At 38.1% G+C, this 24,198-nt stretch overlaps 1 protein-coding gene across 4 annotated transcripts in view; it reads right to left on the bottom strand.

Moving 5' to 3' along the window:
• LAMA2 (laminin subunit alpha 2) overlaps nt 1–24,198 on the bottom strand; it is a 364,351-nt gene that overhangs the window by 201,780 nt on the left and 138,373 nt on the right. For all 4 annotated transcript variants that reach the window (XM_086743476.1, XM_086743477.1, XM_086743478.1 and 1 more), the window contains exons 9-12: nt 24,061–24,160; nt 15,552–15,712; nt 11,637–11,777; nt 10,118–10,291 (exon numbers count right to left, since the gene is read on the bottom strand). In XM_086743476.1, the coding sequence (XP_086599602.1) occupies nt 10,118–10,291; nt 11,637–11,777; nt 15,552–15,712; nt 24,061–24,160 (576 nt within the window). The remainder of the gene's footprint in view (nt 1–10,117; nt 10,292–11,636; nt 11,778–15,551; nt 15,713–24,060; nt 24,161–24,198) is intronic.

Below are 24,198 nucleotides of genomic sequence, written 5' to 3'. Positions count from 1 at the left end.
GAGACACAGGACCTACAGCATTTAAAGGATGCTTCATACTCCATTCACATAGTAGACCAAAGCATGAGTCACTCAATATTAAAATGTTTAGAATAATGATTCTATGAAAAGACAAGTTAAAACTAAACCAATAATTCAAGCTTCTGATCATTATTGTGCTACTGTCTTGTCAGTTCTGGTTACCATTTAATTGTTCAATTCTTTGTCAGTATATTGCAGCCATACTGAAAACTTCCTTTGCAACTGCTGCACTGTCAAAGGCTTTAAGGTCCTATTTCTTCCATCACTTTCAGTGGTGTGCTGTGGTGGGTTGACCTTGGCCAGCAGCCAAACACCCACCTACCTCTCACTCAGTCACTCCTCTCTCACATGGGATGGGGAGAAAACAGAAGGAAAGTGAAAATACTCATGGATCAGTGGGAAGGGTTGGAGAGAAAGCCTTGATGCTGTGCAAGCTCTGTTCAGCAAGAGCCCAAAGACTACTGTGCTACCAACACTGTTTTGTCCATAAACACAAAGCACAACACTTCGGGGCTTTGAGTGACCTGGTCTAGTGGAAGGTGTCCCTTCCCATGCCAGAGAGGCTGGAACTAGATAATCTTTAAGGTCCCTTACAACTTAAACCACTCTATGATTCTGTGATTCCATGACAATTTTGATACTTCCTTATTGGATGACTAACTGGAAATTTAGTAAGTACAGAATATCACCCTCTGAAAATTAGAGTTTGTAAGGCATCACAGCATAATGGCCCTACCACTCACCAATTTTTAATGAAAAAGTCAAGAATATATATAATTTACAAAATTACTCATTTAATTTTTATTATAATTAGTTGTAGAACTGCTTATTTTATGTTTGTTTATGGGGAGAAGTAAAAAGCAGCTCTTTGTATACACTTTGAGTGTCAGTTTGGGTTTTCTCTCACTCATGATATCTTAACTGAACATGTACCATCTTCTGCCATTGATAAACCACTCTCCCTTCTTCTATACTCTAGACAGCAATGGTGCTTTGTGTATTAAAAATGAGTGACTCCTGCCAATATTCTGTTGTACAAATACACAACCTTTTTGTTAATGATGATGGATGTAAAATTCCATTAACAAAGTTAGTTGGATTAGGTCTCTCAGACCTATGAACAGATTAAAAATTCACATGACAGACATACAGTGAAATATGCGTCACACAAATTCACATGCACATAACTGCATCTGTAAACAGGTGACTAGCACTTGGATTTGGGCACCTATGCTATACTGGTTTGGTCTTAAAATCTTTCAATGACATAAGATCAAGTTAGTCAATCAAATTTAGGCACCAAAACTTAGTTTTTGAAGACAGACGAGAAGAAAAGCAATGCTAATTCCTATATCTAAAGTGGAAATAATGGAATTTATCCACCCTGTAGAGAAGCTGCATTTCAAGAACATTTTGAGATTGTCAGATGCTACTGAGCACACCAGACTTAAACAATATAGCACAGAGTGGAAGAACTAGAAATGGTTTGAAGAAAAGGCTTTTTTTTTCTTTTTTCTTCTGCTTTGTTGGATCCTGTCGTGGTTTTGTTTAGTGAGGGGGGGCCTAAGGTGGTATTTTAGTATTTGAGATTAGAGATAAGAAAAGTAAGACTTTTCAATCTGGCAAGCACATTCCCCAATTTACTTTCTTCTTAATTATTTCCTAACACTCCTCAGTATTCTCTGTAGCATGCACGTCCCTTATTTTGTGAAACTACTTTATTTCCTGCTTGTTTCTCCATTTTTCAACTGCCACTGTTGATTAAAACCCTTGCCTTCAAGGCAGACTTGGGTAAGCAGGTAACTCAAAGGACACTTGAGATTTATGAAATAATTTCACCAATAATAAATCCCTCTTTTTTATGTAGTAGTATAAGATGATTTTAGCACAAAGAAATTAAACGTATCATGGGATACATGACATACTGCAGTCAGTGGACTCAGCTAGTGAGATTGTGAGCCCTGTTTTAACTAATTTCCAAGGTGCAAAGAGGCCATAACAGTCTACTGAGCATCCTCAGTTTTCCTTGCAGTCACAATAATGGCTGTAACTTGAACTGTCCCAACAAACTATCCAAACATAATTAAAAACATTAATGAAGAACAAAGTGTGCAAAATTTATTTATGTCTTGGTGGTTCTTTACAGTTATGGGTAGCTGAGCCCCAAATAGGACAGTCCTGATATTGTTTCAATTTGTGCTGGGGATCAAGCAAAATTTGGCTAGCCACAGATGTGAAAGAATGCAGAGCCCTACCCTCGTCTCATCTTGTAGTGCCACGTTGAGAGAGTATTTCAGTATAGATAAAGATTCTAAACCAGATCATGTAATACAAATTAAGTAAACTTAAAGAAAGCATCAGTCAGTTGTGGTTCAGATCTTGAAAATGCTTTGTTCTTCACTTGTATTCTTGATTTTTTTGTCTCCTTCTTTCAGTATCTGAATTTGCCTATTATCTCAATTTTTAGAAGCTCTAGTGAAGTAAGTGTTAATAAAATAAACAGTAAATTTGGTGTAAGTTAAAGACATCTTCATACTGTTAACTGAGTCTGATTACCATGGTGACTTAACTTCAGTCAAGGACACATAGATTGTGATTTAAAATAAAATTACATTACTTATACTAGTTTGAGGTTTACTTGTTAAAAAAAAACCAACATATCAATAAAATAAATCAGCTTTGTATCAGAAGAATGCATTCAAATATTAAAGACAATAGATACTGACATAGCTGTCTTTACAAAAAATATTTTTCTTCAGGTTCAAATCAATCATTTTAATTTTCTGCCACGTGTTGACGGTTGACACTACTTTAAAAAAATCTGAGGATCTGCAGCAACTGTGAATAACTTCAGAGGCATTACACTGAATGGAGATTTCTTGCATACTATATGCTGCTGATGCCTATTACTGTTTCTTTTACAAAACTGTTTTTGATATTCTATGCCTTATACTTGAGGATTACATTCCCTACTCCATCCCCAATTTACTTTTCCAACCTTGGAGATGTTCTTTGTTACATGTTCAAATTTCAGGCTAAACTAATTTCTGTGCAAAGAGTATAAAAAAGGCAAATTCATCATGAAGTACTGGACTTACCATCACTGTGGAAAAATCCCTCACACAGTTAGCAGATACTTCAACCACTGCCATTATGTTACTAAATGGTGACCTGTTTAGACCTGGGCAACTCATCTGCACTAGAGAACTAAATCTTTTACATGAGGTGCACAAAGGGAGATCACGTCAACCCACCTAAGTTTCACTACTTTGCTCCTTTACAATAAAAGCAATACAGACACATGCTGAAAAACTCAGTCTGCTGGCTAAATTTAAGACACAGCTAAGTGTTGGAGTCATGTAGGCTAGGTCACTCAATGCTTTTCCTGAGGCCAATGAATTTCAAAATAAACTGACGGTAGAAAACAGTAGCTTTCAGCAACAATTTCATTTGCATCTCACCTATTTATGTTAAGTTAGACTGTTTTCCTTTTTGAGGTAGGCAGTAAAAGTAAGAGAGAGAGTTGTGGATTTATCTAACTCTATCATGTCCTATGAACAAGAAAGTCTTGAGATCTGAAACTATGACAATATCACATGAAGCTTTCTGGGTTTAGATGCATTAATAATTCAGGACAATTGATCCTGGCATTTCTGTTCCAGCTGATTATTGTATTATTTATGCTTCTTTATGTTTTGGGTTTCAACTTATACCCCTCTGGGAGCTGTAGACTGCAATTTGCTTTGCATTATTCTGCCTTTTGCATCAGAATTGCCTAAGAAATGAAAACAAATAGAAGGAAATAAACATAAAAGCCACAAGGATCTAGCTTATGATTATTTTATAATTCAATATTTAATCCTATGAGGTATTCTCGGCAGTCTGCAATAGGTAATATGTCACAAAACAAACTGTTCATTCCATCCCAATCTTCAGCTTTCCACAGTGGAGTACTTCTAAAGGGCTGACAGATTTCTAAAGTTTGTACATATTGACTATAGGCTTATTACAGTGTCTTCATTTCCAGACTCAAAGAAACAGTGACTTCTGTAAGTCAGCAAATAGGTTTAGTCAGCTAATTACAAAAGAATAGGCAAAATAAATGAAGCAACAATATCAAGTCAAACAAGTCCCCTTCCTCTTCTGTACACACAGACTCTACGCAAACCTTTCAGCTGTTGCCTTGGTTTTAACTAGAGGTCAGAGAAAGAGCAATGCATCCACCATATGGCTGCTTAAGTCTATGGAGTTGACAAATATGACGTGCCAGAATTTTTCCAAAAGATAACAAAACCTTTTATTCAAGCATCTTTAGTTTTAATTTTCAATATACTCTGACTTCATGAAGGACTAAATTACATTAACTTTACTTACACTGAATGGGATGATGCTGTAGAACTAGTTCAAATGACTCCTGTAAAACAATATTTGATGCAAGAAACTTCTCAACCTGAGTAAAATCTGTCAGCAAATAAGTGCATTTTTGAGCAGAGGTGTTTTAGGGCTTCTATCATGTTGTTTGCAGTCTAAGAAATGGTAGCATTAATATCTGCTCAAAACCGAGATAGAGGAGTTAAAGGGGATGTATTACCTATTTTCTGTATGAATGCTGGGTGTTGAGACCTAATAATGTTCAGAGACCTGGATTCTAGGATGGCCTCCACCTAAAGGCTGAGCTAACCTGTGACTGCTGACCAAGGGCAGTCACCCAGCCATCTGAAAGAGGCAGGGTAAATCTCCACCTTTATAGTTAAAGCTGGCCCTTAGCAGAGAAAGGAACATAAAATTTGCAGGAGCAGTGAGAAAATAAAGCAGAGAGACTTTTTCTAACCAAAGATGGATGTTTCCTCATGGAATCTCAAGTGGCCTCAGCTGCCCCTCGTGTGTGTGTGTCATGGCGGGGTCATATGTTTATTTAGATATGCTCCATATTATGTTTTCTTTTGGCTAAACATAAATGGCTTCTACTCAGCATACAAATTACCAAATTCCTTTTTACTCAGTGTCAAAGGAAAAGAGGCAGAGTGTATACATTGAATCATAGAATCATAGAATAGTTAGGGTTGGAAGGGACCTTCAAAGGTCATCTAGTCCAACCCCCCTGCAAGGAGCAGGGACATCCCCAACTAGATCAGGTCGCTCAGAGCCTCATCCAGCCTGGCCTTGAACGTTTCCAGGGATGGGGCCTCCACCACCTTTCTGGGCAACCTGTTCCAGTGTTCTATAACTCGCATCGTAAAAAATTTTTTCCTAATTTCTAATCTAAATCTACCCCCCTCTATTTTAAAACCATTACCTCTCGTCCTATTGCAACAGGCCCTACTAAACAGCCTCTCCCCATCTTTCTTGTAGGCCCCCTTGAGGTACTGGAAGACTGCTATCAGGTCTCCCCGGAGCCTCCTCTTCTCCAGGCTGAACAGCCCCAACTCTCTCAGCCTGTCCTCATAAGAGAGGTGCTCCAGCCCTTTTATCATCTTTGTGGCCCTCCTCTGGACCTTCTCCAACTGGTCCATGTCCTTCTTGTGTTGGGGGCTCCAGAACTGGACACAGTACTCCAGGTGGGGTCTCACCAGGGCAGAGTAGAGGGGGAGAATCACCTCCCTCGACCTGCTGGCCACGCTCCTCTTGATGCAGCCCAGGATGCGGTTGGCCTTCTGGGCCGCAAGAGCACATTGCCTGCTCATGTTAAGCTTCTCATCCACCAGCACTCCCAAGTCCTTCTCCCCAGGGCTGCTCTCCATCCATTCCCCGCCCAGCCTGTATCTGTGCCTGGGATTGCCATGACCCAGGTGCAGGACCTTGCACTTGGCCTGGTTGAACTTCATGAGGTTGGCACAGGCCCACCTCTCCAGCCTGTCAAGGTCCCTCTGGATGGCATCCCTCCCTTCCAGCGTGTCGACAGCACCACACAACTTGGTGTCATTGGCGAACTTGCTGAGGGTGCACTCTATCCCACTGTCCATGTCGCCGACAAAAATGTTGAACAGGGCCGGGCCCAGCACGGACCCCTGAGGGACACCACTCGTGACCAGTCTCCACATGGACATCGAGCCGTTGACCACCACTCTCTGAGTGTGGCCATCCAGCCAACTCCTTATCCACCGAGTGGTCCGTCCATCAAACCCATGTCTCTCTAGTTTAGAGAGAAGGATGTCATGCGGGACAGTGTCAAAAGCTTTGCACAAGTTCAGGTAGATGACGTCAGTTGCTCGTCCCTTGTCCACCGATGCCGTCACCCCGTCATAGAAGGCCACCAAATTGGTCAGGCACGATCTGCCCTTGGTGAAGCCATGTTGGCTGTCACCAACCACCTCCTTGCTCTCCATGTGCCTTAGCATGGTTTCCAGGAGAATCTGCTCCATGACCTTGCCAGGCACAGAGGTGAGGCTGACCAGCCTGTAGTTACCTGGGTCTTCCTTATTCCCCTTTTTAAAAATTGGGGTTATGTTCCCTCTCTTCCAGTCATCGGGGACCTCACCAGACCGCCACGACTTCTCACATACGATAGCCAGTGGCTTGGCAACTTCATCCGCCAGTTCCCTCAGGACCTGCGGATGGATCTCATCAGGTCACATGGACTTGTGCACCTTTAGGTTCCTCAGATAATCCCGAACCTGGTCTTCGATTACAATGGGCAGTTCTTCATTCTCGCAGTCCCTGCTTGCACCTCCTACAGCTTGGGTGGTGGGACAAGAGCCCTTATCAGTGAAGACTGAGGCAAAAAAGTCATTGAGAACCTCAGCCTTCTCCATGTCCTGGGTAACCAGGACACCAGTTCCCTTCTGGAGGGGGCCTACATTTTCCCTGGACTTTCTTTTGTCCCCTACGTACCTATGAAAGCTCTTCCTGTTACATTTTATATCCCTGGCCAGATTCAGTTCTGCCAGGGCTTTGGCCTTCCTTACCTTATCCCTGGCCACTCGCGCAGCCTCTTTGTAGTCCTCCCAGGCTACCTGTCCCCACTTCCACCCTCTATAGGCTTCCTTTTTCACTTTCAGTTGGTTCAGGAGCTCCTTGCTCATCCACGCCGGCCTCCTGTCCTTTTTGCCCAACTTGTTTTTCATCGGGATGCACCTCTGCTGAGCTTGGAGGAGGTGCTCCTTGAATGTGGACCAACTTTTCTGGGCCCCTCTTCCCTCCAGGGCCGCCTCCCATGGCACTTGGCCCATCAGGTCCCTGAAGAGGCCGAAGTCTGCCTTCCTGAAGTCTAGGGCAGAGAGCTTGCCATGTAGTTTCCTTGCTGCCCTGTGGATCTTGAACTCCACCATGTCATGGTCACTGCAGCCAAGGCTGTCCTTTAGTTTCACATCCCCCACCAGCCCCTCCCTGTTGGTGAGCACAAGGTCGAGCACATGGTCGAGTCTGACATAATGTCAGACTTCTGAAACGTGCCAGACACCACACTGATTTTAAAGAAACGTCATCTTTCTTAGTTTGGTATCTAATTTTTAATTAATTATATACTTTTGTTTCAGTGCTCTGACCAAACACTATCAGAATCTAACTCATAACACTTTCAAACAAATTTATAAAATACTTTATCATGAACATGAGTTTAAAATAAACTTACAGGTCCATTGTCAAAACAATTTACGAAACTGCTAACAAAAACCAAATGGGGTTTTCAAATACCTAAAATGTAATTAGAGTTCATAAATAACACAATTTTTCAGTAATGAGAAGCTCTAACAGACCACAAGTTCTCTTGATTGCTACAATCCTTAGTTCAGTAGGCTATGCTAATGTAGGCAGGCAAGAAGACAAACTGTTTTATGATACCTACTAAACCCTTAATACTAGCCATTTTAAATCTGTTCTCCCAAATTATCCACTAGATATTTTATTTCTAGAAATTAAATTCCTCTAGATTACTCCCAAACGCATTCTGCATTAAAAGTGTTCAATTTTTCAGTTCAAATGCATATTATATAGTCAGCCAGGTACAGTATCTGGCTTTTTAAAAAATTATCTGTATTTGTACCGCAAAGTTTAAGTTTTGGTACTAGCATATATATTTAAAAGACTAAAAGGATATGATGCTAAACTAATTTGCTCATGTTCTTGTCCCACTCTGACACAAAAAAGAATCCTATACCATCTATAGCCTCTTCTTATTTATAATGTCTCCTTAGAGATACAGTCAAAGATCAGTATCACGTAGCCTAGTGTCACCCAGATTTAGAATAAAAAGAAAAAGCTGAAGGCTGCACACTCGGGAGCATCGTATTTAAAACACTTATTTCTTCCAAAAGAATCATTTGGAGATGGATATAAAACAAGCAGATAGCATACATATGGCAATCAACATTGTGGAGGCGTATGCACATGTTAACTTTATATTAAAATAAGCTTTTTGAGCTATTTTTGAAAACTAGGAAATATAGGATACTTACTGCCTTTTGTTACTCAATTTTATTTTGGGGAATAGTATTTAAGAGCAATAATTTTAGCAATAAAAAGGCAAGGCAGTTTTCTGTGACACAAGGTTTATAAATAACAATAGAAGTGTACATTTTGAGATAAGATTTTCTAAATAATTCTCTACATTTCCTAAGACAAAAATTCTAAAGAAGCTTGCCTGCTCTGACATACCAATTATTCTACTGTAACACTGCTAGCAATCACTCTCAAGAAAGGATGTTTTTATCTAGTCTGAGCTATTTGGCTTTATCCACTTTCAGCTATTTAGAGAAATGTTTTATTTAGTTTACAAATAAGGACTCTCGATATTCTCTTTCCATTTCTCTTCCCATAGTATAAATCATATGGCCTAAGCATGTCATTATGACTATAATTTATGTGATGCAACATGACAGTTAAGATGTACTGTGGTAATTTGTGAGTGCTTTCAGTATTATTGTAGTATCAAAAATTTATATGGTTCAGTTATTAAGGCAAATTGCTTCATTCATACAGGGATATCTGACAGCAACCACAAAGGACCTCCAAATTACACTGAAAATATATCTTCCACGTTCAAACAATTTGTGTACATTCTTACCATTATTTTGCTCACTGAACAGAAGGAGGATGAAATTCTGCCTGGAAAAGTATCAGTTCGTATCTCAGCATAAGTTCACCAGACATGTAAGATTATAGAAGAAACTCTCCCTTGCCCAGCTAAATGAGTGTGACTATCTTTAACAATTTATAGCCATGAACAGGATGCCTAATTCTTTGGAATGATGCTATTTAGTTTCAACATGCTCACTTACCTTCTGTCATGTTGATTTTCAGCCAACATGAAGAAAATAAATAAATAAGAGGTTGACTAGCCTGAAAAGACTACAGAGGAAAATGTCCTCAGATGTATTAGTGTTAGCATTTCCAATAAGTTTTAGCATAATCATGGTTACAGTAAACAAAAAGCTGTTTAGCTTTCTTCACTTTTAAGACTCATTCAGTCCTTAATTCTACTCTCTGGAAAAAAAATACCCGAGATTTTCATGAAGGTATCATGTACAACAGCAGAAAATCTAATGGTGAGAAACCTGACAGATCACTAAAACATCAAAGACTTTAGAAAGCAAATACTTGGTATTAATCTACAGGATATCAACGGGTGTACATGAACACATGGATGCATGCAGACTTGGATAAACATATACATTAGAACTGGCACAGAGCTCACAACAGCATTTTCTGAGTTCTAGGGCAGAGAGCACACACAGGTTTCTTGCCAAATATAAGTTTTGTAGCACACCCCCACAACATCTGATACACAACTTGCATCTCTGAAAAGGAGATGAGGGGACTAGTTTTCAAAGCTGAGGATGTGGTGGGAAGAGAATAGGACAAGCTGAACCACACACCAGCTAATTCATTCAAAAAACAATGCTGTGAACTATAGAGTCTTCTCTAATGCCTGAAAGAATAAGCTTGAAGAGGGTTCAAAGTCAAAGATACTTAGTTAATTTTCTCTGCTTAAGTTTTTGCCTCAGAATGATACTCCATACGCCTGATTCCTTTCTGATTGCAATGTTGCTGGTCAAATAGCTATCCAATTTAATCTTCCTTCAGTTCCTTCCCCTTCAAAGCCTTACTTCTTTTCTCAATAAATGAAATCAGCATTTAGGGAAGTACCATCTGCACTTACTTTGTTGCCCAAATAAGAACTGGGTGCACTCCAATAATAAATCTGTGGCAGTATTTTTCGCGCAGCCACGTTGCTGATGCTAAACTGCAGATGCCCATCAAATCTCTTTTGCTTGGGGGTAACTCTGACAAGACCCGGTAAGCCAGTCAGATACCAGCCATTCATGTCTTCTATCTATAGTGACAGAAAAAACAAATGAAAACACATTACAATGAGAATCAGGACATCAGTCATTTCAACAGTCATAGCTTCTCATTCTTCTGTTTTTAAGAAACTGATTAGGTTTATATGATTAACAGCAGTTTAGGAACAAAGGAAACAACAAAGTAATAATAGCAAAAATTTCTCTTATTTTATGTAACTGGGAGTTTTAATTTCTGAGTAGTTTGAAGTAACTGCAAACGTTTGCTTTCTCTGCTTCATATGGTCCAGAGCGAGGAGGAAATTCTATTATACAAATATATGCATAAGAATATCTCAAAATATTTTACAGGTTTTCAGTACACAGTATCAGTCACAGAGGGTACAGAAGATGAGGTGACAAACAGATATACATTTTCTGACTGTTGTGGACAGCATAATTTATAATAATTTGTAATTCTAAAGCCTTACAACTTACAAGTTCAAATACACTTTTTTTAAAGAAAGCCAAAGTAAAGCTGGAAAACATCAGAACTTGGATTTCTGAAATCCCATAATTAGAAATGAATCATCAGAGAAGAGCACGCTGTTCATACAAGGATGGCTTCTGGAGCATGGATACAATAAATTAGATCACCCATGGGATGGAAAATTTTCCAGATGCTGGCATGTAAATGAGCACACGAGGCACATATGATTTTATTCACAGACTTCCAGCATACCAGTACAGCCAAAACTAGGGGCTAGTGGACCTGGAACACATTTCCCAAACTCAATCTACAGACATGAATGTGTAGCATACCTCCATTACGGTGCAAGCAGTGTCTGAGCTTTGAGACTTAATTTAAAGTTTAGAATATATTTGCAGGCCAAAAACATTTTTCTACAGCACAAATAAGAACAGTGGGTTCATCTCCCTTTCACATCCTTTCCTAGGAATGCAGTATGCAAAAGAAACTAGTTCAAAATGCCCCCTGTAGGGCATCTCTTTCTTACATAAGCTGTGTGTTCTACAATTAATGTTTCAAAATTCTTAATTATTTCAGGTCTAGAAATTTAATAATGACCTGGAACAGAGGCTGCTCTATGGATTATGTATGCACATTCCAGGACTGTGTTTATGCACATGGCTTTATTTTTGAGTGTTATAACTTCTTTCACACTTCTCACTGTTCAACTGCACTTTTTCAGAACTTTCTAACAATGAAGAGAAACAAATATTATAAGCATTATATCTTCTGGATAAATGAAAAATACATGGGGCATAAAAGAACATGCATGATTTTATAATAAGATGCACTCTAGTGACAATAGGCAGTGGCAACACACCGAAACACAAAACCAATGACATGTACTGATATGGTATGATTTTTCTTACACTTCTGTATGTAAGGTGAGAGTGTGTGCAGACGTTTGTTTTCCCAGAGCAGAAACATTCCTCACAGCCTTTGGGATTATTCTGCTGCAGATTGAAGAAACCTGGTTTGCAACGATCACAGTTTTCTCCTTCAACATGTTCCTGGAAATGCACATTAGAATATTATTTCAGTTGTAACAGTGCAGAACTTGAGATCACCGGCTTTACACTCTACAGGAGACTATAAATGCAGGACTATAAAGGTATTTGTACAAAAGACTATTCTTATTTGTGAATATCAGACGCAAATCATCTACACAATAAAAGTTACTATGGCCACATGTAAATAACAGGATATGGAATTTGGACATTAAAAGATTTTTAATTTTTCTTCTTCAGGAATGTACATGGTTGGTTTCAGGGAATAATCTAATTTATCTCCTTTACACTTAAGAGAGTCAGAGGGGAAGGAAGTATGGGACACAACGTTACAGACTCAACAACTATAGTTTTTAGGTATGGCTGATGAAATCTGTGCGTGCCCAATTGATGCAAACTACAGGTACATAGTATTAGTCGTACCAATCATTCAGCAAATCAGGTTTTCAGTGGTCTATCATTAATAGGTGAATTCAGGCTAAATCCAAGTGTTAAAAGGGCTGCATTTCTTATTTCCGTAACTACGTGTGTTTTGCGAGTCATGAAGCTAGGTCTGCAAACTCTTCCTCTGCAGAAAGCCAGGAACTAAACATACGTGAAGAATTCTGAACTTAGCATTTGGTAATTACATTTTTCAGAGAAAGCTTATGTTGTGCATTAAGTCCTGCTAGCTTACATAATAAACCAGTTCATCCTATAGGCAAAGATAAAGGCTCACGCTACAGTGCTGCACGTAATTTGATATTTTTCCAAAGATAGCCAAGAAAATTCTTTCCCTTTCAAAAGTGTTATCATAGAGTCTCTTTAACCCTGGAGAAAATTGTTGGCTCCACTTCAGCAGAGAATGAACACATTATAACAAGCTTGCCCATGCTGTGTAGTCTATGATTGTTCGAAATGCACAGCTCTGAAGTAAGTTCACCAAAAGCCATTTGATAGCCTCCTGGTTAAGATTTAGCAAAGATGGAAAAAGCAGGGCATAACATGTGGAGGTATGGGGAGAAAGGAGAGCACACATGGATTGAGAAAACAGAGACAATGAGAGGGAAGGGGTAAGGACAGGTAAAGGAGATAAAATGAAAATGTAAATAGCTTTTCACCACTAATTATACACTAACAACATGTGTAGGAAAATATCTTTGCTCTATCTCTATTGCTGTGCTGTATCTATGCTCCCCTTCAACAATATCATATAGACTCCATTCAACAAACCAAAAATTTCTTATATTAAACTCAAGACTATCAGTCAATTACTTTTAACTTCAACATCTTGTTAATTTAAAGAATGGTATTTTTACATTTTCACCAGCAATCTCAGGATTAATCAACGCATATTCTTGCCATAGGTACACTGAAATCACTCAGCTACTCATGCTTTGTATGAGAAACAATGTGGTTAACAATTGGGAACTCACAGGCACCCAAATGCACTCACACACAATTCTACTGACTAGAATTATGAATGCTGGTCTCAAAAGTTTTAGACCTTGCTGATGTACTTATTGTGTCCAGAATGGGAAGATAAAAACAAACAAAAAAAAGAGTTGCAATGTCAAAGTAGGTGTTTAAAGGAAAAGTTGTCCTACTCTGCAGGCACAAGCACGTCATCAGTGAGCAAAACCCGCATAATTCTATTGAGTAGACAGCAAATTCAGTGGATAACAGATACATAAAACTCAATGTTGGAAATGAGATTTAACCTATCCTTCAGCCAATGAAGCAATGTTTCTACAGCCTCATTTATTTCCGAATACTGCGTTCAGTCCAGTTTTAAATTATACAACAATTAGACTTTGACAATATTCCTCCAGAAAGCTCTCTGAGATAATTAGTGATAGAACAGACATTTATACTTGTCCCTCACCTTTCTGTACTTTAGTTTACTCTGGCTAATGTGGTAAAGAAAACAATCTAACGCCCATTTTGCTGCATCTTGCTGCTTACAGTTAGAACTGTTTTTCAGCAGTCAATTTCCCTTACAAGAAAACTATTTTTAGTAAATTTAGAGCTCATCATATGTATTTGAAAGATGTGATTAAAAGAAGGGAAGCATTTTGCCTAAGACCTGCTATTAACTAGTCCAGACATCCCACTTTATTCCTCATATGGAGCATAACTAATCTGATGATTTCAGTGTCCCTTTGACCATAATCTGCTTTGATTTGAATTTGAAGATTGCTAGTGAAAATAAATGTGTATGTATCTGTATCTCAGCAACCTGCAAAGGGTAGCATTTTTCTCCCACAAGCACTTAAAAAGGGATTAGAGGAGCAGAAAAGAAACAAAGGATGAACAGCAAGGAAAAAGCGTATATAGTGTGGACTCTCTGGGATAGGAACAATTATCTCTATTCCATATTTGTTCATTTTGGTCTGATTGCACTAACAGGTCAGTTTGGCATTAGTCAAACAACGTCATAATAAGAAGAATCAATCATCAGTGGTTATCTTGTATTTGGTATATAACACTGTCATCAAAGCTCCCCTTCAAGGCAGCATACAGCAAAATAATCCCTTTTCTGATGTTCTAGACTTGATATTTAAGGAATTAGAACTGTGATATGGATAGATTTTATTTCTGACAGAGAGCATGTGACTATTACATAAAGTGAGGATAAGGTTAATTCTCTGAGTAGATTTCAGTGCTGTTCAGCTGTCACACCACAGCTTTATGTGCGTATGCAGCATGAACTGATAGACTGAAGTATTTTTTGTACATTCTTGTAGGACATAATGTAAGTATTTTTAAATCCATATTTGTGACTAATTATGTTAATCAAATGCTAGAAGGAAACTGCCACAAGTATAACACAAAAATTGACCCACACTACAGTAAACTGTCCTTTGGGTCTATTCACAGTCACTCACCAAACTGTGACTTACAGAGCACCACTGGTGCTCTGGTACCAGCACTTCTGGTAACTAGGTATTTTATAAGAAGTAGATCCATGTGTTTTCAGAAGTTTTTTATTTTAATGTAATATTGACAAAGAATTTGTTGGAGGTATGTGACGGCACACAGAAAAAATAATTATTAAATTTTCTTCCTAGAAATTAAGAAACTCATCCTACAGAAAGGATGGATTATTAAGTATGTTAGAGTTTTCTAAACAACCATTCCAGGGACGGAAAGAATGCTCTCACTTTGGAACTTAGCAAGAAAAGAAAAGAGGATTATATGCCTAACAAAAACTACTAAAAACCATTTTTTTTGTTTTGTTTTAATACATCATCAATTCACTCCATTTTCTCTTTTGAAGTCAAATTACACATTAGTTTTAGAGTCCAAAATACTTTCAACATATAGTTTCTGAATAGATGATGATGCAGGTTTAAAACAAATTATTCACAGGCTTCTTAAGCATCCTTTCATTATAGACTTCCAAGGACTTGTATGACTGGCAGCAAGATCCTAGGTACCTATGTTTAATTACAGTGAGTACTGAGATGAGACAAGACAGTCTAAGACTTTACAGGACCACAAGCAAGTGCTCTATGAGAAGTTGCTAGCATAGATACTGACACAGCTAAGTAGGACAGTCACCATCCCTGGAGGTGTTCAAAAATCATGTAGACAAGGCACTTCAGGGCATGGTTTAGTGGACATGGAGGTCTTAGGTTGATGGTTGGACTTGATGATCTTAGAGGTCTTTTCCAACCTTAAAGACTCTATGATTCTATGACAGTGGAACACTATTATATGATATAAAGCCATTAACTGCAATCATTTAATATCATTAGTATCTTCCTATGGCTCAGAAGAACTTGACATCCATACCTTGCAGGTGCAGCGACCTACACAAGGGTCAACATTCACACTGCCTTTCAGTGAGCAGTTGCAGGGCAGGCACTCAGGATATCCAGTATAACCCAAGGCACATCTATTGCAGCTCTCTCCTGCATAGCCAGTCTTGCAGTGACAGAAACCAGGCAACATATCTACAGGAAGAGGGAGAAAACATGAGACATATTTGATTTATCATTGTTATTATTATCAGATATGTGTGTTAGAGTGCTCAAAGCAACACCTTTGGTAAGTGTAACATAAAGGCATATACTGTGGGTCAGACAATACATCTATTTAACTCAGTCTGAGAGAGGCTAGAATAAAGCATGTAAGAATAGAGCAAGTATATAGTGATTTGAATTCTGAACTTCCACAAATCAGCATATTAGACATCTCCTAAACTGAAACTCCTCCCTACTTCCCTGCATCTAACAGTCCCTGAAAAACTTCTCTTCCACTAATTCACCTCATCGTCTTTGAATATGCTTTTACTTTCAGAATCCATAAAGCTCCCTGGCAGTAAGTTCTACATTTAGCCATGTGTACAGCGAAAGAAAACTGATGTGTGTTAAACCTGTATTTATTACCCTCTGATTCTCATATCACAGAAAGCAGAAAGTAACAATTTCCTACTCGCTTTCTTCATGTCATCAGTGATTTCAATATACCTCTATCATATCCTGCATGACATTTTTATTTCATGTGCTGAAAACTCCTAAGCCTATTAAATATCTCTTTACACAGAAACTGCTTTTATATGGCTAAAATCTCTATTGTCCTTCTCTGCACTGCTTTCAGTTCTAATAAATTATTCAAGGGGAAGCGAGTGCATAGTGTGGACCTATAAATGGTGTGATGATTAATTCAGTTTTGTTTTTCAAACATCAGTAATATTTCCTAACGCTTTGTTGACCTTTTTGACTACTGCTGAGCCAGCACTGAGCTGATGCATTCAGGGCACAGTCCAAGGTACTTCTAGGAGCTGTTTCACAACTGGTAGTGCCTAACTCAGAAATTGCTGCAATCAACGTACAAGGAGAACTACTGTTCTCTGTGTTCTACTTCTCCTTTAATTGCTACAGAAATTAATCAGTTATTCTACTACCCAGCCACGGACTATCTTGAGATCTTTCTGAACATTTCACAGTTCTTTTCATTTTTCTATGATGAAAGATTTTGTACTTGCTAACTTTGTCACCTTCCTACTCATCCCTTTCCAGGTTAAATATGAATATTTTCAACAGTTCATATTGATCATCACTGTGAAAATGGTCCATTTATTCTTATAACCAAGTACTAATTTACAAAAGAACCTTTCCTTCTTATTCTGTTACACTTTCTTTCATGGTCTTTGGTGAAGGATCTTATCAAAACTTTCAAAAAGTAAAATACAATACTAATAAATGAGCTTTTGTTCACACGTTCGTTGAACCTTTCAAACAGATTCATAAGGCACACTGTCCTCCACAAAAAAAAAAAAAAACCCTGATCTTGAGTTTTGCCTATTTCTGCAAATAGGCAATTTTCTTCCTCTATTTTCATACCATTCAGAAACTGTATAAATCATTCATTGTAGTTCTACAGATTTGCTTGGTACAGAAACCAGACCTTCTGATTGTAGTTTCCTGGAACCCTCTGCAATTTTTTTACACATTGGATAAACAGTTTGTATTTACATAATATTAAGTTTTAAAAAGTATTATAAACTATATTCAAGTAACTACATTTTTAAGTACATCCAGAAGCCATGGATAAACAAGATATATGCCCAATGAATTTATATTCTTCATTTATCAGCTTGCTCTATGCCTGACACTTCTGTTTGAGATAGTTTTTCTGACTTGTCCCCATGAACAGATTCCTCAGTGGGAAATTCCCTGAGCTCTTCTATGCACTGATACAAAGAATTAATCTAGCTTTTCTGCTGTGTCCTTTTCTGTCTTGAGATCTCCAGTTATAACTCAATTGCACTTTAATCATATTTAACTTCTACTGAATTTGAATTTCTAGCAGTCTTTTTGATTCTGATTTACCTGAAGAAGTACATCTTAGTAACATTTAAGCATTTAGCAGATTAATCCTTAAAATATGTGTACATGTTATTAAGAGTATGACCTTCCATAATCAGTCGCAATTTATGTCCTTTTCTATTATCCTCAATAGGATCTAACTTCTGCTTTTTCAGAGCGCTTCTTTTCATTGCTTAAAAAGGATTTTTTTTTTCTCTAGCTTAATTTTGTTGCTTGAATTATTTTGAAATAGAGGAATGCATCTTCTCTGAATGTTTAATATTCAGTCTATAAACGCTATGCTATTAGCAATCTTGCATTGTTCAGTTTTATTTTCTTTTTTAAACTTTCTTGTTTTGATTAAGATCTTTTTTAGGGAGGTTTTCTCATTCCTACAAGAATGTTGAATTTCACTGTCCTTCAAGAGACGAGTTTTAGACCAGCTCTTCATGCATAAATCCAGAGGAGCTTCTCTTTTACGGTTTCTCTAAACAGCTGTTTGAAGAAGCAGTCACTTACAGGAGTTTTAAATTATATTATCTGTTAATCTATACAGAGATGAAATTCAATCTGTCCTCTCTAATCTTGCCGCCTCTTTGATCTCCTGTAGCACATCATATTGACTGTCAACTTGATCTGTCCTAATTATATACAGCATTTCAGTGCATGAAATTTCTGTGTTACTTACTAGCAGGAAACCATGTGCTCCATGGGTTTTGATGCCTGCGGCCCAGCTGATTCTCAAATTTCTGAGTTACCATCATCTCAATTAGCCACTGATGAGGCCCCACAGCACAGCAGGCCTCAGGCTCTTTTGTAATCTGGGTCAATGCATCCTAGCTGTACAATCTTGTCTTATGAGAGAAACTTCTGTTCCTTCCAGATGAAAACATGCTGCTGCACACTAGGGTTCAGCAGTAAAAGACATAAGCAAGCCTCACTCTTCAGAAAGTGAGCCAATCTTATTTTAAAGTTTCAAAAACTCATTCTTATGTTCATGAGTTGAGTCTCAGCAAACTCAGATTCAATTAAATGTCTCAGTATGGAACGACTCCCAAATACTCATTTAAATCTACAGTCTCTCCGCCATTGCCCAGTCAGTCAATTTTTTTAGTTCCTCATCAAGAACCCTCCCTTCTCCTGCTCTTTCCTTTCTCTGCAGTTAAGGGAGGCCAGGACTGGAAACTCCACTGTCACCAGCCCAGCAATCCCCTTTCATACGCAGTATACACAGTAGTAGATAACCTTGAGCCTACCATCTATCAAGAGACCTCACACTCGAAGGCATAGAGACTACTAACTGTCATATATTCTTACAGCTCTTAAGCTTGTTGATACGGTTAGCCTGTATATTTTATTTGGCTCAATGCCTGCCTTCATTTACAGCACCTGCAAGACCCAAGTTCTAGTTGTATTACACAGTATGTAAATTCCTGTCAGTGTCCCACTGGTTATCTTTGACCAGGCTTCTGTACTGTATATGTAGCGCATATTACGTCAACAGCCTAATTACGTTCTGATTTAAGGCAGATGTTTCAGGTCTGTCTTTTGTTGCTGTTGCAATGAAGTAATATTTCAGCAGAAGCACATATTCTTTTGCTTTCGGTCTATTACTTCATAGGCCTTGTTTGAATGGAGTTTTATTTGTTGAAGCTGTTTTTCTCTGTTTTCTACTTGAGTATTATCTGTTTCTGTCCTACCTTTGACTGTACAGAGGCTTTGAAAGTTCATCCTAGAGGATGAGTCATCTTGACATATGAGTTTTATCAGTCAGTTTTCTCACAACCTACCAGTCTTTCAAAACTGCACAAAAATAAAAGCATGCAAGACCAAGACTTCTCACTCCTGTTCAACAGAGTATAAATTCCAAAAATGGTCTCATGGATGTCAGTGGGACTGCTTGCTAAGCAAAGTACTATGAAGTCTAAATTAAGATCGAGATGTCTGGACCTTATTTATCAAAAATGTCTGAGAAAAATTTTCAGCAAAAATAAACATGTCATTAGGATTATATTGTACATATAGAGGCAAACGTCACTGTATAATAGCATGCAGTGAAGACCAAGTCACAAAACTCCGCCAGTTTCCAAACCTCACAGGTCTTGCACATGCTTAGAAGCCTAGTAAAATGGCTATTTGCTAAAATCTAGCCACTACAGCTTTAAACAAGAGTACTGATTCACTGAGAAAGCCTAATTACTGGAGCACAGAGTAGTTCTGACTCTAATGGTTCCACTTTCATTTCCGTATGGACAATTGCAAGTGATCACAATATCAGCGATGGACAAGTTCACCTGTTATTAGGATGGATCAGACATAGGTGGACAAGTTCAGTTTTAAAATTATTGCCTTTCAGTTACAAAACCTAGAGACATTTTCATAGTTTATTTTATCAACACCACAGTTTGAAAACATACTATGATTTACGATAAGTTTCTAGCTCTATCTTTTCTATATTGCTCATGAATATATCTTATAACATTATTATAAAAGAATATTTGAAAAGCATTCTTGAAGACTGAAAAAAAATACACTATACAAGCTAGACTAATAATATTTCATTTCAGAATGTGGAGTGAAACATGTGAGGATGAAGTTATACTAGGCTGATCAAAATGGAAATGATACATGCTTAATAACAAAAGTACATCTTTTTGTCCTGAAACAATGCTTAGTCAATTATAAAGTGACTCCTTCATGCCTTTCTCTAATTAACCAATACCTGTTAACGACTACAGGATACAGTAATTTAAATCCTCTCTTACACTTCATCAATGTACCAGTTATGGTATTTCCTACATTTTTCCATTTTAATTGTTGCTTACCTACAGTATTCAAGCACAGAGAGACTGTACAGCCTCCAGCTTTATTTTACTTGAGAACTGTTCGCAGTGACTTTATATCCCCAGTGATTTTCTTTATTACCATAATTCCATTTTAGTTTAATGTTTTTAATCTTACTGAGTCATTTGCTTACCACACATTTAAGAAGCATATTCCCATCTTACAGCAAGCAAACAATTTATCCTTAAACAACCAGCCAGCAAACTCTGAGATATATTTCAACCTACTCGGTGTGCATTCATTCTTGTTCATAGGTGAATAGATAGATTCCTTCAGATAGACCATGCTTTCCAGCCTTTCCTTTATGAAGGCTCCCCAGTGCTTCAAACCCAACTGCTTTCCAGGTTGAGCAGTGTACAGTAAAAAGAATTTTATCACGGTATTGAATATAGATTTGAGGGGGAAAAAAAGGTTAAAACTGATCTGCTTTCAGGATAGTTTTATGCTAAAATTTATATCCAGACCTGCTTTTGATTCTAACACCTCTTCCACTACCACAAAAATCTTTCCTTAAAAGAAATATTAAAAAGGCTTTTTCTTTCAACTAGCACCATTGTGTTTTTTCTTTTGAATAAGATGTTACAGTCCCCCATCTGGTCCACTGGTCCAAAAACTATGAGCAGACATAATGTGCAAGAAGTGAACAGTTTTCCTACTGTATTGGAACCTTGCTCCTTGCAGGGGGGTTGGACTAGATGACCTTTGAAGGTCCCTTCCAACCCTAACCATTCTATGATTCTATGATTCTATTTAGTACAACAAGAATGAAAGAAAAGCAAATAAACAGAAAGAACAAGGAGCAAAGAACAGGACCACTGAAAGCAGAATAGCTACAAAGCCCGATTATGGATAGAATTGACTTATTTTTGTTGTTGTGGTCTTAAAATAGGTAAATAAAATAATATAAATATCAAAACTGGCCACTGGCTAGACGGTGCAAACTGTTCACTTGTCACTAGACTCCCAGGACTGGACAGGACACAGACAATTGGTTTTAGGAACAAATGTATGGACTTTTGGGGAGGAAATTCCATATATGATGGCTGTTACCTAAATAACAATTGTCATGCTTGTCATATATGAGAAGAAATAGTTTAAACACACAGAATAACCTCTACAGTAAATAAGTTGGAAAGAGGAGACACCAATGGGTTTTAAAAGCAATAAAGGAAAATAACTACTTCATGTGTTACAAACAGCATATTCAACAGAGATTAAAAATACTCTAATATGCTCAAAAGCAACAGACCTCTAACCAATTGCAGCTGAACAAGCTAAGTTTCAGGAAGATCAGGAGAGGCTGGTTACAGTCAAGACAAAAAAAATGATGAGAGCTTTAATTTTGTGAAGAGAACAAAAGAACTCTCTGGTTCTTGGAACTGGAGGAACTGCTGAGATATAAAACTTGTTTGAATGCCTGGGGCTAGATAAGCAGGGCTGGCCGCTTGCCAGTAAAAGTAAGAAGAGGCAAAACAGAGAGAAATAATCCAATTTTGGCTATGTTCAAGACGGAGGCATGACAAATTTCTTGATTTATTAGAAAGACACAGTTAGTGAACTTTAGATTAGACGGATTGAGACAACAGAGAAAAAGCAAGAAAGGAGAGGAGGGGTCCAAACAGGAGCTTTATTTTCTTCCTAGAAAGGTCCAGAAAAGAGGCAAGAGAAGAATTTACCAGAAAGGAAAACAGAGGATTAAAAGGGCAGAAGAAGATACAGGAAGCAGAGTGTTAAAGCACAGTACCACCCAGTCAGATTCAGAAAGTGTAAGCAGATTCAGAAAGGAGCTATGAGATGGTTTAGATCTGTTGAATGCTCAGAGGCAAGAATAAGACATTATGAGAGCTCCTACTGACACTTACTGACAACCAAACAAGATGGAAAAATATCTTTATCTTTTTGCTTCCCTCTTCTCACGAGAGAAGAGCTGACAGTCTATTAACTGCCTTTCAGCTGCCAGGCCCCTGGAGAACGACCCACACCAGTGGCCCACACAGAAGGTGTGAAGAGAAAGACTGCACCAGTAACAGATAGGAACCGAGAGACTGCGCAGCTGCTTAACACACAAGTAGGATGTGGCATTTCTTTAAATTAATGATTCCTCCATCTCAAAATCATATCAAAGCTCTTAAAGGCGGCCTATAGGAAAGATGAGGACTAACTTTTTAGCAGGGCCTGTAGCAATAGGACAAGGGGTAATGGTTTTAAAATAGAAGGAGGTAGATTTAGACTAGATATAAGGAAGACATTTTTTATGATGAAGGTGGTGAAACACTGGAACAGGTTGCCCAGAGAGGTGGTAGATGCCCCATCCCTGGAAACATTCAAGGCCAGGTTGGATGGCGCTCTGAGCAACCTGATCTGGTTGAAGATGTCCCTGCTCTTTGCAGGGGGGTTGGACTAGATGACCTTTAAAGGTCCGTTCCAACCCTAACGATTCTGTGATCATAGTCTTGGCATTTTACAAAGGCACTGAATGCCAGTAGTGGCAAATGTTTGAATAAAAGTTGTCCTGTTTAATAGTATGAGAGGTTTCTTTGTTGCATTAAGTCTGTCACCTGTAACCTGAATGAAGGAGCGAGGTTAAGCCTGAAAAAAAAAAGAGGTGGGGGAAAATAGGTAGGGTTTTAATTTTTGTCTTTGTTTATCATTATCTGAATCTATTTAAACTGGCAATAAGTTAAATTAATTTTTCCCAAGTCAAGCCTATTTTGCCCATGACAGTAATTTGTAAGCAATCTCCTGGTGTTTACCTCCACCCATGAGCTGCTTGATCTTACTTTATCCCCCTCTCCTGCTGAGAAGGGCAGTGAGAGAGTCTGGGTGGGCGCATGCCGTTGGCCAAGGTCAACCAATGATATATACCACTGTGACAGCAATCTCTATCATTTTATTGAACTGATGTAATCAGTACATGCTTGTTACAGTAGATTTTATACCTCTGGGCCCTGTATTTGCATCTCTGCTATGCTGCTTTTATGTTCCATTGATCTCTATTTCAGAAAAGACTGCTACAACATCTCTTGTCAATAGATTGTAATTAGTGCAATTAAAAACCTCTTAAGAATTGACCTTGACTTTTGTTGTTATCTTCCCACAGTATTTTCAACAGGTTTGTCAACAAAAGAAGAAGAAAAGCATAGCAATCCATTGTTTCCAAAGCACGAGGAAGCCGTTTCTTCTCTATTTGAATACAGCTTTTACAGGGCTACTGCACACAGCTTGCACACTATTAATAAAGATGGCACATAAATATGACACCTTTCAAACAGATTTTTATCTAAGTTTCAAATGGAAATATGCTTAGAGAGGAAAGGAGATTAAAACATTAGAGTTGTACTAGTTTTTATCTCTGCTGTACATAAAGCTCTTTAAAGACAAATTTCTCCAATATATTCCTCAGGGAATACTCTTCCAAATGTACCCAAGTTTGCAAACCATGAATCTGAAAGGAGCCTCAGCAAATTTGGGAATATAAAATCTGAGTTTCCGGATAAAAGTATCATACGAATGCAGGTGGATTATTGTTCACATAAGTAAACTTTTTAAAAAGTTATTTTTTAAAGAGATATCACAAACATGACTGAGCTTTTCTTTGACCATTGCTCAGCTTAAGCCTTAACATCACTATCTTTTTGGGATCTTACCTCCTTCTGCATGTTTCTCATCTTTGACACAGGTATCATGTAAAGACCCATTTGGATCACAGGAACATGGCTGGCATGGATCTGGGCTATCTGGCAATACCTATAAAAAACAAAGAGATAAAATCTTACCTTTAATCA

The sequence above is a fragment of the Chlamydotis macqueenii genome, chromosome 3 (assembly GCF_036417535.1).
Source record: "Chlamydotis macqueenii isolate bChlMac1 chromosome 3, bChlMac1.mat, whole genome shotgun sequence".
Classification (NCBI taxonomy): Eukaryota; Metazoa; Chordata; class Aves; order Otidiformes; family Otididae; genus Chlamydotis; species Chlamydotis macqueenii.
This window is presented reverse-complemented; position numbering and strand designations above follow the sequence as displayed.